Raw genomic sequence first — 14853 nt, forward strand, 5'->3', positions numbered from 1 at the left:
ACTATAAAAATTTCCATGTTCACATATATAGTTCGTTAGGAACGCTGCATCTGCAAAGTTGTTGACAGCTCGTCAAGCCTAACTTTACCGTGGTTACAGCCAATATATGACTGAAACACTATTGATTCTTATACTGGAAAGCTTAGACAGTACTCTGTAATTTTTTTTCAATCAAACTGAAATATTCATGCACACAAAATTCCAGATATTTGTAAATCTGTACATTTTCACGAAAGCAAATCGCTGCAAATGTGGGATTGTATTATTGCCCGGGCATTTATTCTTTGGGTTGTCCCAGTACCTGAATTAGTTAAAGTTATTTATAAACTTTTCCCTGTATAGCTTTCCACGACTAAATGCGCACACACAAAAGCACAATAAACAATTATGAAGTCCAATTGCTAAATATTATTACATTTTCCAAGGGTTAAAAAAATGTACTCTTGTACAAAAAAGTCGAAATATAATATTATATTGCAATATTCGTAAGCGCGACAGTAAATATCCAGCTTTGTTTCGAAAAACGCAAATCATAATTTCAAAAATAACCATAACAATGTTTTGTAGAAATTTACTATATTTTCTCTTGTAATATTACGAAATATTTCTTGGCAATCGATTTCTAAAGGAATTTTGTGTAAATGTCCAAAAACATTTTTTTTCTGTGTAAGGAATACTACATTTAATTATAATAAATTATTTTTATACTAGTAATTAACAGATTACTTCAGTTTACATGTTTGCAAGCTAAGAACACATATCCATGAACGATACGGAGTACTTGATTTACCTATTGTACTAAGTACTTGGCAATTCTTTTATAAACTTAAGTTTTAATACATACTTGTATTAGGTCCTCATTTTTTACATTTCGTTACATTGCCAATGTGTAGCAAGTATATGTAGGCTATGTATGAACATCGTTTTTTATTTCTACGAAATATTTGTGTCTTGAAATAAATAAATATATTTCAAGAAACGCATCTCGACTACTGTTAAATTTTTTAATAAATGACAAATTGTTTGATATTATGAAAATAGTCCTGCCCTATAACTCGAATATATATATATATATATATATATATATGTTTTGCCACCCACCCATTCAAACCTTTGGTCACAAGTTTAATATTCGCATACATTATGTGGATAAGTTAAAATATTTTAAATTAAAAAAATAGGTTTGTTTATAAAATGAAATGTGTGTGTAGGAAAACCCGCCAGAGTGACGGGGCTTATGTTATGGGACGTGTAAGTGCACGTCATCCTTGAAAGTGACATGCAATAGATTTCAGTTTAACTGACCATTGGTTGTAGGATTATAATTTTAAAAAACGTTATCAATGTCGTATTATCAGAATTCATCTCCAAAAAAATCCTGCTCTTTATGATGCCCAATGAAGATTCCGGCTGTCCCGGGCTTCTAGTGCTGAAACTCTGCTGGGTGGGTGTGCCTCGCCTAACCGTCCGCCCCTAGCTAGGCACGCGGCTGTTCTTCTCAATGGGACACAGAGCTGGCAACACCGGATGAACACGTGATCCCGCCGGCGCCCCCCTTCCACCCTTCAGCCCACTCGCTTCCACGGTCTTATCTCTGTCTGCGATCTCTCGCTCTCAGCTCCAACCCAGCACTATCTGGTGACCGTGATTCACAACCGCGACCTTGAAGCTTGCCCTTAACAAAACACTGCGCTTGGGGCTACTCAACTAGTACATAACGCCTGCGGCAATGCGTCGGGTTACACTGTCAATTCAAATTACGTGAATTTACAACAAAATACATGAAGCGACAATAAACCATACTTTAATGCTGAAGGCAGGACATTGGTACACGTTAACGAAATATATTACAAGAATAAGGATATCTGCAGTTCCTTCAAAAACGAATAGTAAAAAGTTTTATGATTTTCAAACACACAAATCTAAAAATCTTATCATTTACGTTAACGCTCTTAAGTATGACATTAATTCTTAGGAACATAATTATTAAACGTCACTAAACTAAGTGACGGAGTGACTGCTAAGTTGATCAATGTTTAAAGTCCTCAATGTTCAAAATTCTTCTTGTATCTCCATTTACTTGTTAGTTTATTTATAACTGAAAAACACGTAGTTCTGACTGTTGAATCCGGGAGTTACTGTTATTTGTCAAATCAAAGAAAAGGTCTCTTCTGGGTGGTTTTAAGCTCAAACACAGTCATCTCCAAACCATGCCACCGTCAACGCTAGCCCCACTTCTGAATTTATAAGTATTGATCCAACTGGTATCGCTGTCTTAACGCTGTTGCTCTTAGCTGGGCAAACAGTTTTACGTAGAAGTGGTTCGAAGTTGCTCGGGCAGCGTGACGGCAGGCAGGCGAGATTTCTGATGGGTTAGCATTCGCGGGCAGCAGCTCCCCGCCTCGGTTGTCGTCTCGGAGCTATCTCTTTCAGCTGTCTCTCTCCCAGGGCCTTATATACTCTGGAACTCGAGGTAAAAAAACATCGGAGGTTGTTCTGGGCCTACATGACCGGAACATGCCGTACACCCGATATCCGGTACAAAGCCCGCCCAACGAAGTTCGTCGGGCATTTCTGAACAGCTCCGATGCTTTCCGCGCAGCACGCGACAACTGGTGTTGAACATGTTGCATTCAGCGCGCGTTTAGGCACCGCGCTGGCGTCATAAATGTACATATGCCGGGCATATGTAACAATCCAATACACTGTTCGGTCAGGCTAGACTTGTTCTGTGGCATAGCTACCTTCTTTATTAAACTGTAAAAAATTTGAGCAACCTTGCTCTTTTGCTTGATACTAAACGAAATCATTCTCAAATCTAAACTGTTCTAAATGTTTACATTGCATCTGTTTAAATGGCTTTCGAAGTTAATAAGACACTTACTATTTTCGGTTTTGTAGCCAACTGTTCAGGTTCATTTACTGGTACATAAAAATAATGACTTACATGACTGTGTTATGCTGGTAGCATCAGATTTTAAGAAAAAGCTAATGTATTGTGAACAGTGTATTTTTAGTAGCCAAAAAAAAAATCTGACATCTGGCTGACAAGCAACTCAAAACTATACCACCACAACTGCGAACTGCTGCAAGCTCCTTGGTGGATGAAAAAAAAAAAAAGGTGGTGTGACTGGCACTGGAGGCACTGGTTTCTGAGGTGACATGTGTAGTACCTGTCCTTGAATGATAAATGAAATGATACTCTCTGCTGGAGCAAATGCAGATTGCAGTGGAAACTCTCTTGGCAACTACACTTGAAGGAAGATATAAGTGTAGGTACATCAGCTAAATATTTCTCTTAGATTACCTTGACAAGAGGCAAGTGATTTGTTTTTAGGCTTACTATATTTGTTGGTTCTTGTGGGTGTTTTTTTAACAATACTTTGTAACTGATATTCAAACTTTTACCCATTAGCCACCAGGTTCATTCCGAACCTCTTGGTGTAACAGTTTTTACTATGGTCCTAAACCCTTTTGTGAATCTTGGAACAGAGGCTGTTCTGTCATGTACTCCTAAAAGAATTTCTTCGGTTAGTTTAAAATTCTGAATTCCAGGGTCCACTGATAACAGGTGCATTTACAAGGAAATTTAGTCTGTTCATACTTCATTTCTGCCTGTAATTAGTTTTCGAAAGAGCTGTACAACTCTAATATAAATAAATGTAGAATTTTCCAGGTGATGCATCATTAACAGGTGAGGTACATGTATCAAAATTTCTTTCATTTGAATAAAGACACTGTGTAATGCATTCCCAAAAATTAGTGAATTACTGAAAATGAACTACAGTTAAAAACTAGCTATCTCTCTCTTATTGATAATGCAATAGTAAAACTTTTTTTTTTGTTTGTCCACAGGGTGAAGATAATGCATAATATCGGGGTCCTTTTTGTGAAGATGGGGCAATTCAGCGAGGCCTGCTCAAGTTTTGAGTACATCATACAAGAGAAACCAGACTTCAAGAGTGGTCAGTCAGTCATTTTTTTACAGTCTCTGTCAAATCTTTCATTTCCATAACATTATTGATAATGCTTTGAATTAACTATGCACATTAGAAACATAATCTTCTTATTTTAAAAATTTAACTGGAAAGAAGTAAGACTATAAAAACCACTATCATGATGATTAGATTTATAGAACAGCAGTTTCTTAGAAGGGCCTGCCTAAGGCGATGATACTTAACAAGTAACGGACTTCATCAGTTGTATTATTATTCATCTTGATCCAATTTAGATCTTCAGAAGCCTGGTCAATCGCCATCATCAGAACCCAACTGTTTACATCTGATCCCACCAATCCTTCGCCATATCACCCCTGCATGCAATGACTCCAATGTTAAAAGGGCATGTCATTTCAGACCTGGCTGTCAGCTTGGGTACAATGCTCCAGAGGCATTTCGTAACTTTTTCTGGAGGAAAAATACCTCCATGCAAAATGCACAATTGCGTTTATGAGATTTAAACCATAATTATCTCATGTAATAATAATGCACTGACTGTCCGACACAGATAGCCAACACACAGTTCTAAGAGTCACGTGGCAGCTAACCTGTTCACACCAATAATTATTTAATAATAGTGCCTGTCAATATTGCAATCATTAGTGAAATAATACAGTTCAATAAAATAAATATATTTTTTGCATATGTCAATGTTTTGCTAACTGGCACAACTTTCTTGGACATCTAACACCATTTTTTTTTAACTCCATTCAAAGTCAAAATAAATTCAAACAGTCTTAAAATTTAGTACGAAGAATCTTGGGCTATCTCTTGTTGTATGTATTTACAGTTTAAATGAATTAAAAAAACATTAACAGTTACATATATGTTTTGTAGACTCTTAATTTTATATACATTGATATCTATTGCAGTTTCAACTTTATTTTAACAAACATAACTAAAAGACCAAAATGGTGGTAGTGCAAGGACTTCCTTTGCTAATAGCACTCTATCCTCCTCAGAATAGGTACAAGGTTTGGGGAGAATGTGAAAAAATATCAGTGTCTATGATTGGGAGGAACGTTTGTCTTTTTATGGAATAAACAGTGGGTCACGATCAATTTTATCTGTTTGTGATGTCTTGGTCACAGAAATATAAGACTTCTTCTGTAAGTAATAAAGAAAATAGGAGAGACTAAAGCAAGAATATCACTCAAATTTAGTATAAAACATTTGTGGGTTTTATGTTTTTGTGTAACTAAAGAATAGGAAAATAGAAGATGTACTTCATTCAAGGAAAAGTGAGCTTTTTGAATGGGTGCTGCAGGCAACATTCAGACTTTGACAGCTGAATATGTTTATAAAGTTAGCAAAATAATTATTGATAAATGATTTCTGCTACTACATGACACCATGTTTGTTTGGTTTGTTAAATCAAATATTCTGCTGTCAAGTCTGATTATTCCTTGCAGCACCTATCGAAAATGTTGCACTGTATCTTGAACAGTGTGTTGTAAATACATAATTAGTTTTTCTCCAAAATGCATGCTTGCTTGTGTGAAAGGTGCCAACTTATTTTTGCCTCTTTACCATGTGAGGTGACATTTTTTGGTCAGTCAGTCTACCAGAAAAAAAATTGACGTACATATTATGTTACAAACAAGCCTTCCTGCCTTTAAAACCAGTGTTGTGTTCTTTTTTTACATACACGTAATTAAGCATTATCAATGTGTTGACGGTTCTTATTTTAATTACCAGACTGGTTCTCTTCCTGGTGAAATGTGTTTAGCCTATTTGTAAGAATTCTCAGGTTGTTTCTTGAACAAAAAACCATGTCAAATCCTTTTTCTTTATTATAATCTGCTTTTGAAAACCTCTAAAAAATCTTGAAAGTTTTAAAATATTCCTGATGTCTATGTCTAAGATAATTAGTCTTGGATTCAACTTGAATTTTCTGAAATTCCCATGTATATAATATTATATTAGGTAATCAGCATTAACAAAGAAAAAGGGTTTAATATAAAATTTAGTTACTAGTACAATATTAATATTTAGATTGAGTGTGATTAACGTCACAGTGTAAATGATATATTATTTAAAATTGCAATATAGGATTTATTTTGGCGATCTACGTGAAAGCAACCCTGTGTTGGATTGTTTTGACCATAGCTGAGTGACCGTGAGAAAAGCTGAGGTCATGTCAGAGGCGTGCTGGCCAGTATTGATCATTGCACAGTGTGTGGCTTTCAGGTCTTCATGCTATCCTCTGCTACTATGCGCTCAACGACAAAGACAAGATGAAACGAGGGTTCCAGTTGCTGCTGGAAGTACCTCTAAACATTGATGATGAGGAGAAGTACACTGCCACATCTGTAAGTGTGCACCGTTTAAAATTTGTCATGTGGATTATAGAATAATTATCTGTTTTCTTTTAATATTTATCTGACCATTTACAGCTGAAAACAATTAAAACGTTTCTGTAATGTTTGCTAAATGAAGTATTAAGATAAAAATGTAAGTTTCAAATTTAGAAATAATTTTTTGTGTTTAGATTGTGTATTGGACAGTTCAAGTCTTTAAGTTTAAAGCAATTTATGTGCAGAATGAGTCAGCATTTATTGTGTAAATTTGCATGGTATTTCCTCATAAATAAAGCAAAAAATCTATGGTATTTTTTTTTTCATAGTGATTTTTAATGAAGCTGTAGAAATAGAATTTCTGGTTTGTTTATTTTAGAAATTTGATTCAGTTCCAATTCTCTAAACCTTGTACAGTAATGGTAGACAAATTCTAAACATCTAAGGCTCACTCTAATTGATAAAATTTTTTTTGGAAAATTGAATGAATTATTCTAATACAATCTACACGAGACATACATAAAGAATGGTGTGTAAAATTTTCAAATTTTCACTGTTTCACAGTGGCTTCATTTTTTGGTGATCAGTGCAACATCAGAAATTGCCAGGGAAAACCTGGAAATGTGTGGTTTTTTGGTCACTGCACGCAGTTTGTGTGTGTGGAACATCTGAGCGAGGCTAGCTGTGTGGAGATAGAGGAGTTAGGGCTTTCATTCGTCTGCATCGCTGTGGAGGATTGCTGACTTAATGTGATTGCTTCACGATAGTTTGTTTTAGGTTGCATGTATGCCTGTGTGAATATCAGTTCTTAAGTTTGAATTGAATTTCACACAAAAATATAAATACTCTTGAATACGAATATCAAATGCAAATAGCAAGAATGGGGAATTATTTTTAAATAATTTTTTAATACAGGTTTTTAGCTTAGAAGTCATATTTAGCAAGTATGTTTACATAGTTATATGAAACTACAATATATTTTTCACATTAATGATTACAAATAAAAAATCATAACTATAGGCTAAAAGAATTATGTTTTAGAATTTTTATGAATGTTTTTACAATTGTGGCAAAATTTTTATATTTTGGTTATTTTTAAGGCCCCAAAAAAAGCCTAGTTTTCAGATTTTATAACCATATGAACCTAAGCATTTATATTATATAATGACAATGACCCTTAACCCCAATGACTAAAGTTATACAAGTTGATATGTAGCAACTTTGCTACATTTCATATACTATTGAATATCTGTAATTTCGAATTGTAAGAATTTGAAATTTAATTGAATTCAAATAATAAATAATTTGTTTCAATATTTGAAATTTGGAATGTTCACTTAGGCCTAGTTGTGTGTTATAGCCTGCTTTCTATCTGGCTCCGTTACTTGTTAGGGACAAGTGGCAATGTTGTGTAGATTTATTTCAATTTGTTTTGAATGTAGTGGTAATTTCTTTATTTATTTGTCACTTTGTCAAGTCATCATTTAGTATAGTTTATTCAGTCACCATCAGCGACAGTTCCTTACTTGCTTTTACATTTGGTTGTTCTGTTTCTTCTCCTTTTCTTGTTCTCACCTAAACCTGACGTTTTTGCACGTTGGTGTTATGCGACCTTTGGTGTAATGCCTTAATGGTCGGAAGTTTTATATATTGTGTTTGTTTTTCTGGTTCAAACCAGCTTTAAAGGATTTATTTCACTCTGTCTGGTCTGTGAGAGCAGCCATACAACTGCTTTGAAATACATAGTCATATGCTCCGTGTAATAAATAAAGATTTTGAGTATGTGTCACAGTGTTGTAATTGTGAATAGAAACACAATTATAATTGGGACAGTGAGTTTATTGTATTTTTCACTTTCATTCTGACCTCTCATGTGGATGGGGTGTGACAAGCTTCTATTTGACAATATATCAGGAAGAGGCTGCATTCATGAGACATATATGCTTGACCAAAAGAGCAGAAAATACACAATATGTAAAGTAAAATGTTTGTGCTCAAAAACCAGTGTAATAACATATTTTAACCTATAAGTTAACAAAAATAATATAAATCATGCTTTAAGCACCAGTATTCCTATATTGCTTTTAAATTTTTGGTTTAGAGCTAAAGTGAAGTTAAGTTAAATTTCTTCTGCTTTCAAAGATTTATACACTGCTGCTCACTCTTTTATTGAAGAGAAACGTACTGTTTGCACTGCTTTGATAATACTTGTAGTAAGTTCCTGACCACTTCCAAAAAGAGTTTTGTCTTCTTTTAAGTTCCTTTCTTAAAGATAAATTTCAAAAATTTATTTTTATATAATTTTGTTGATCTTCTTATCCATCTGTCCACTACGTTACTTGTTGTATGTTGCTCTTCATGCTCATCACCAGCAATGTAGTGTTTTCCAGTCTCATTTCCAAAATAGTTTTGAAATTTGAATGTTTTTAGTTATAGGCTAACCTAAATACTCTTTTTTGAACGTTTTGTACAAACATTACATTAAGTGAAAATTACAGCCGTCAACTCATTTTTAATTTCCTTTTACTTATCCATTTTAAAATAAGGTTTTTAGTCTGGTTTCCATTTAAGAGACAAAACCTTAGCAAATAAAAATTTGCTTGTATAGGTACAGTATATATCTTTTTTCCTACTTGATCACAGGCAAAGAACAACCTATTATATTTAGTCTGTTAATTGGTGCTGCTAATATCCATATTAATTGTATACCACTGAAACAACTGCTAGCAACATCTTGTAAAGGTTCAGTGTATGAAACAATTGTTTAGTCGTTTGAGAAACTTTTAATTTATAAATACTTAAGAGTATTTGTTTCTCAGCAAATCTCAAAGAAACTGCTTCCATCCTTAAAGTAACTGGTGAATACAGAAAAGTGTTTGTTTCTCAGATGTATAATAGTAAACAACTTAAAGAAAACTCTTTTTGTTGGCCATCATTTTTACAAGTAAACTCTTTATAAGAAGATAATAGATATAATATGTCTCATGCTTAGGTAGCAGTACAGAGCAAATTTTGCCCATTTTTTTCCAGCTTGATATTACCTGGCTTGTTAACAATAAAATTTTTATTTTTAATGTGTTCAATAGTTATATTAATTATAATATTTTTTCAATTTTACTTTTTGTTGATTTTTTTAAGACCATAAAATAGTGTATTTTGACATTTTTTTGCAGTTGTATACATTTAAAGAAAAATATATAAATTCAAAACACAGATTGTTATTTTACAGGAGAAATTATCTGTAGCATATATGGTTACTATTAAAAACAAGACATTCCATTAATTATCGATTGTGGTCACTAGAATCAAAATTTTAAATATTAAATGATATAGAAAAATTTTAGGACAAAAACTGTTGGAACAAGATGGTGTCTTTCAGTTACATTTTCTTAAAAGTAAGAATTGATTATTATAAGATTTTGAAATAGCACAACAAAATGTATTTCCAAAATTCAAAACCAAAATTTTCTTTACAAAATGTAATGTTCGAGATACATTAAAAATAGGTAGGGATGTGCGAGTACCTGATATTTTTGGGTACGGTTCGATTCCACAATTACCCGAACCCGGAATCGTTGTACGTACATGGATTCGAACAGTATTACGAATATTCACAAAAGTTATAAATTAATTTAATACGGCTCAAAAATACTAGCAGTGAAAAATAAAATTAGGCTACTATTACGTAAGTATTTATAATATGATGTATCAAAGAAAGATATGTAAATTAAATTAAATAATTAACTCAGTGACATTAAAAGAATTTCGAGATTTCAAGAGACTAAACTATGATTACGAATTTCGTCGTATAGCAAACTATAAACTAAAAACAATTACATACCTACAAGAAAAACACTTCTTGGCTATTTATGGGAGTAAAAATGCTTTTATTTGCTGAAACGTTTATAAAACTGAGATTTCCCTGTGGCGTGCAGTTTATTACGATTGAGTTGAAGAAACGAATATGTTTTGGTTTTCATATTTTAAAGTGTTTATTATTAATGAAGTTTACATAATTATAAACATTTCAATCTCAGTGTAATAAATAATTGCCAGTAGTTACAGTTAGAAGAAAGAGAGCACATTATTTTTAAATTAACCAATTATTTTTAATTATTCTGTGCTTAATATTCGGAATCGGATTCGAACCAAACTGAAAATCAAGGATTCGCACATCCCTAAAAATAGGTATTATAAAGTTGTATCTAAAACTTTTGCGCTCTTTGGGTATGCAGCTGCCTCTTAAATTAACGCTGATCAATTTGCGTGGTTTCGAAGTAACGACACCAATAAATTAGAGCATGATTTCAAGTAATGTGGTCATAGATTCAAAGAAGCACTTTATCTTTAACGTTACTTTTAATTTTCGTTAGTGCACAATGGCAACAGCTCTTGTGTAGCATTAAATACAATGCAACAAATTAATAATGTGACGCATCAAAAAACTATATTTTGCCTTTCCTTAATAGTTATTCACTTCCTTCACTGCTTATTTATCTCCAACAACGGCCTGAGTGTTCAGCCAACTTTTATATTACACCATCCTGTATGTCAGCAGCAGCTCTGCAGAGTTGAGCCAGAAGCTTTCAGGGCTAGTTTACCTCGCACATATTAGGATGCGCTAGTGCTAAATCATGGCAGACACACTTTTAGTAGGCGACTGAGCCAGGAATCATTTTAACAAGTTAAACTATATTTATAATAATGTATAAAATGTAGTTAATGATTTTTTAAATATTGTTGGAATTAAAATTTATCTCTTATATTAATAATTAATAACATCATTATTGTGTAACTCAGAAATGTCGTTAGAGCTGCTTAGGAATGTTACGCCCAAGCTCTGTTATTCAAAAAATGCTGTGCGTGAATTTTTTGAATTTAATTTTTGGTTGTTTAATCTTAAAATGTTAGTCAACATGTATTTAAATGTACTTCAAATGTATGTAGACATATTTTAGTACTGTAAATTGATTTGAATGGTAGTAGTGTCTTTAAAATGTTTGTCTGCAAGCACACTTACCTGATTGGAAAACAAATTATTTTGATTAAAATATACTCAAATGGAAAAAAATATATTTGATAAGCACGTTTAAATTAGCGCTCTGTTTTACTGGAACGAATTAGGGCATTACTTCGAGAACCGGTTTTATCTGGCAAAAGAGGAAACTGGTATAAGGACAGCACTAATAATAGATATCATGCAGTGAAAAGAGAGTAAATGCCCATTTAAATGCAGACTTCAATCTAAGGATGAAACACGCTTCAGAAGTGTTTTCTTGAGTTGCTGGCAATGTGACGGGTAGGTTGCGGGAAAGCAGTGTGGCGGTTGCAGGATGACCCGGCCGCCAACCTGGTGCTCGAGGCCATCAAGAACGACAGCTTGCGGCAGATGGAGCGACAGATGAAGCAGGAGGCTGAGAGGAGCATCCTCACCGCTGCCAAGTTGATCTCCCCAGTCATCGAGGATACCTTCACTGCAGGTCCGTCTTGCCCTGGCCAGCTCCAGCACCTGGTTTTTTTTTTTAATTTTACCTTGGAAAATTTTAATATATTGGAATTGTAATTCCTGCTAAATGATTATATAAACTATCCTAATTTCGTCAAAATGTTTTGAATTGCTTGTTTTCCCAAATTTGACTAATATATAATTTTCCTATATGTTTTCGAAGAGTCTTATGTTTGTGTCTCATTCACTTTTAGTTTACTTTCATTCTCAGTAAAGATGTTGCAGTTTTAATTATTCAAATATGTATTAGTATGTTCCGGTATTTGAAGTTGTGTGCTTCCAGCTAATTTTTTTCTAAAAATTTTTTTCTCTGTTGAATGTTCATTGCTGGTCTCACAGGATTTATTTCTCAAGCAAATGCCTGCCTGCACTTTTGATGTTCATTTGTAGTGAGCTTTACTACTTTAGTTGTCCTTTCGGTTAATGAGTGATTCTTAATGATTATACTGAGTAATGATTGATGTCATCATTTGTGCTAAATTGCTGTTCAAATTTTTTTTTAAGTATTGTTGTTCACCATAGTAATAGTGGTGTATTTTGTGATTTTTCAAAATGCAATATGATTTTTTTTTTGTATTGATTACATTGTTTTCCGTTAGTTACAAGAGAATTATTTTTCTGTATGCATCTTTGTTTTACTGTCATTTTCGTCATTTAATTGTGCATCTGCAACCATATCTTGCATGTTGTTTAAGTTTGAGACCAATTCCTTTATTGAGCTGATTTTAAGTTAAAGGTTTATTCAAGGTTTTTTTTTTTTTTTTTTTTTTTGTTCATGTATGGAACCAGATTCATGTTGTGAAACATTTTGTTTCACGTTTAAGAATTCCTTAAGTTTACATTCACTCAAGAGATTGTCTCCAAGTAATCAATGCCTGTATTTGCCCATTTGGGAAAGTTATGCCCACTGTGATTCTCTAGATCAGTGGTAAATAAGTGGGGGTGATTTGGGGGCGATGAGTATTCAAAGGGGTAAAAATTAAAATAATACTGTACAGTACAAGTTGCCGTATAGCATGAGTCACTAGCTATTCTTAGCCGGCGAGTTGACTGCACTCACCCCTCTTCACAGTCACCCACCTGTTGTTGCTCAGCGCGGCCGACTGGTGACTCAACCCCCTAAACCTCCAGCTATCACAACACACTTGCCATTGACCTACATTCGTCGTCAGTCTTCACCAGTCTTTGTGTGCTTCACCATCAGTTTTTGTGCGTGTCTTTTCTGCTTTTGTGCGTTTGTTTTGAAGTGTAGAAGTTCATGCACAATGGAATAAAAAAAGAAGAAGTACTCAGCTGAGTATTTAAAATTCGGTTTTATCGCGTCACCGCAAAATGTGCAGTTTCCACATGGTCTTTTGTGTGATAAAACATTTACTAGTAATGAAGCCATGAAGCCTTCGCGAATGAAAGATCATTTATCAAGAGTACACAGTGATAAAGTGAGTAAAGAACTTAGTTATTTTCAACACCTCAAAGCTAAAGCTGATAAACAGACAAATTTGAGTGAATTATTTAAAAAACGAGCAACCGATCTTGACAAAGGTCTTCTTGCTTCTTACGAGGTGTCTTTATTGATCGCTAAATGTGCTAAACCTCACAATTGGCGAGAGACTTGTTTTACCTGCAATCAAAAAAAATTGTAGAAATCATGCTAGGCGAGGACCCTAGTAATAAGATAAGTAAATCGGTTCCTTTGAGCAACAATAGTGTTTCTAGGCAAATTGACGAAATGGCCACGGATGTTGAATCCAAACTCACCAATTTGTTGAAAAATAGTAAATTTGCATTGCAGATTGATGAATCAACTGTGATTGATAACAAATCAATTTTATTAGCTTATGTGAGCTTTATTAATGAACAAAAGTAAATTAACGAGGAGGTGTTTTTTGCTAGGACTTTGATAACTGATATGAAGGGATTGTCGATTTTTAAAGCGGTGCAAGGTTATTTTGAGGAAAAAGAGATTCCTCTAAAAAAACGTGAGTGCTTGCGCAACAGACGGTGCTCCTGCCATGTCAGGTCGTCATGCTGGGTTTATAGCCCACCTTAAGAAAGAAGTGCCAGAGGTCATCACTATTCGCTGTGTCATTCATCTTCAACACTTAGTTGCGAAAAAATTGAGTGGTGTCCTGCATGAAACCCTACAACTGGTTATTGCTGGTGTCAACAAGATCAAAGCTAATTTCCTCAATTACCGTTTGTTCCGACAACTTTGCCATGAAAATGAGGAAGAATTCGAACGCTAGCTTCTACATACAGCTTGGAGGTGGCTTTCCAAAGGAAACTGTTTGCGCCGTTTCTTCGAATTATTTGACACGATTACCGAGTTTCTCAACACATCTGATCCTGTTTCAAATGAGAATTTGAAGCAACGCAAGTTTAAACTTGCGTACCTTACAGATATTTTTGAAAAAATTAACGAAGTCAATACAAGGTTTCAAGGAAACAAGATGAACCTTATCAAGGCCAAAGGAATTATTTCATCATTCATCGCCAAGTTTGATATTCACAAGGAAAATATTAGCCGTAAAGAGCTCATTCAGTTTTCGACCCTTAAAAAGTGTTTTGTGTCAGATAACGAGTTTCCTGAACTCCCAGAAGACAAAATCCTAATTTTTACTGATCACTTTGACCAGTTAAAAACTGACATGGAATCAAGATTTGAATATTTGACCCAGTTACAAATTCCGGATTGGATTCTAGATCCGTTCTCGTTTGAAGCTGTGGATAAGCTTAATAACTCTTTGCAGACGGAGTTTCTAGATCTGAAGTATGACTGTGAGGCGAAAATCATTTTCAAGCAGAGCGGTTACGAGTTAGCATGGGTGAAGCTTATAGACACTTATCCACAACTGTGGGGAAAAACTGAACCACTTCTCATCTCGTTCCCGTCAATATATTTCGTTGAAAAAGGATTTAGTTCTGTTGTTCAGCTCCTCACAAAACAAAGAAATAAGTTGGACATTTGCCTTAAAGGAGACTTGCGTCTGAACTTGACGAACATAAATCTGGATATTCAAGCTTTAACTGAAATCCATCAAGCACAAGGCAG

At 34.1% G+C, this 14853-nt stretch overlaps 1 protein-coding gene across 4 annotated transcripts in view; it reads left to right on the top strand.

Annotated features, from left to right (window-relative positions):
• LOC134531665 (intraflagellar transport protein 88 homolog) overlaps positions 1-14853 on the top strand; it is a 150706-nt gene that overhangs the window by 89099 nt on the left and 46754 nt on the right. For all 4 annotated transcript variants that reach the window (XM_063367446.1, XM_063367445.1, XM_063367447.1 and 1 more), the window contains exons 7-9: positions 3856-3965; positions 6189-6310; positions 11628-11775. In XM_063367446.1, the coding sequence (XP_063223516.1) occupies positions 3856-3965; positions 6189-6310; positions 11628-11775 (380 nt within the window). The remainder of the gene's footprint in view (positions 1-3855; positions 3966-6188; positions 6311-11627; positions 11776-14853) is intronic.

Source organism: Bacillus rossius, chromosome 5 (assembly GCF_032445375.1).
Source record: "Bacillus rossius redtenbacheri isolate Brsri chromosome 5, Brsri_v3, whole genome shotgun sequence".
NCBI lineage: Eukaryota > Metazoa > Arthropoda > Insecta > Phasmatodea > Bacillidae > Bacillus > Bacillus rossius.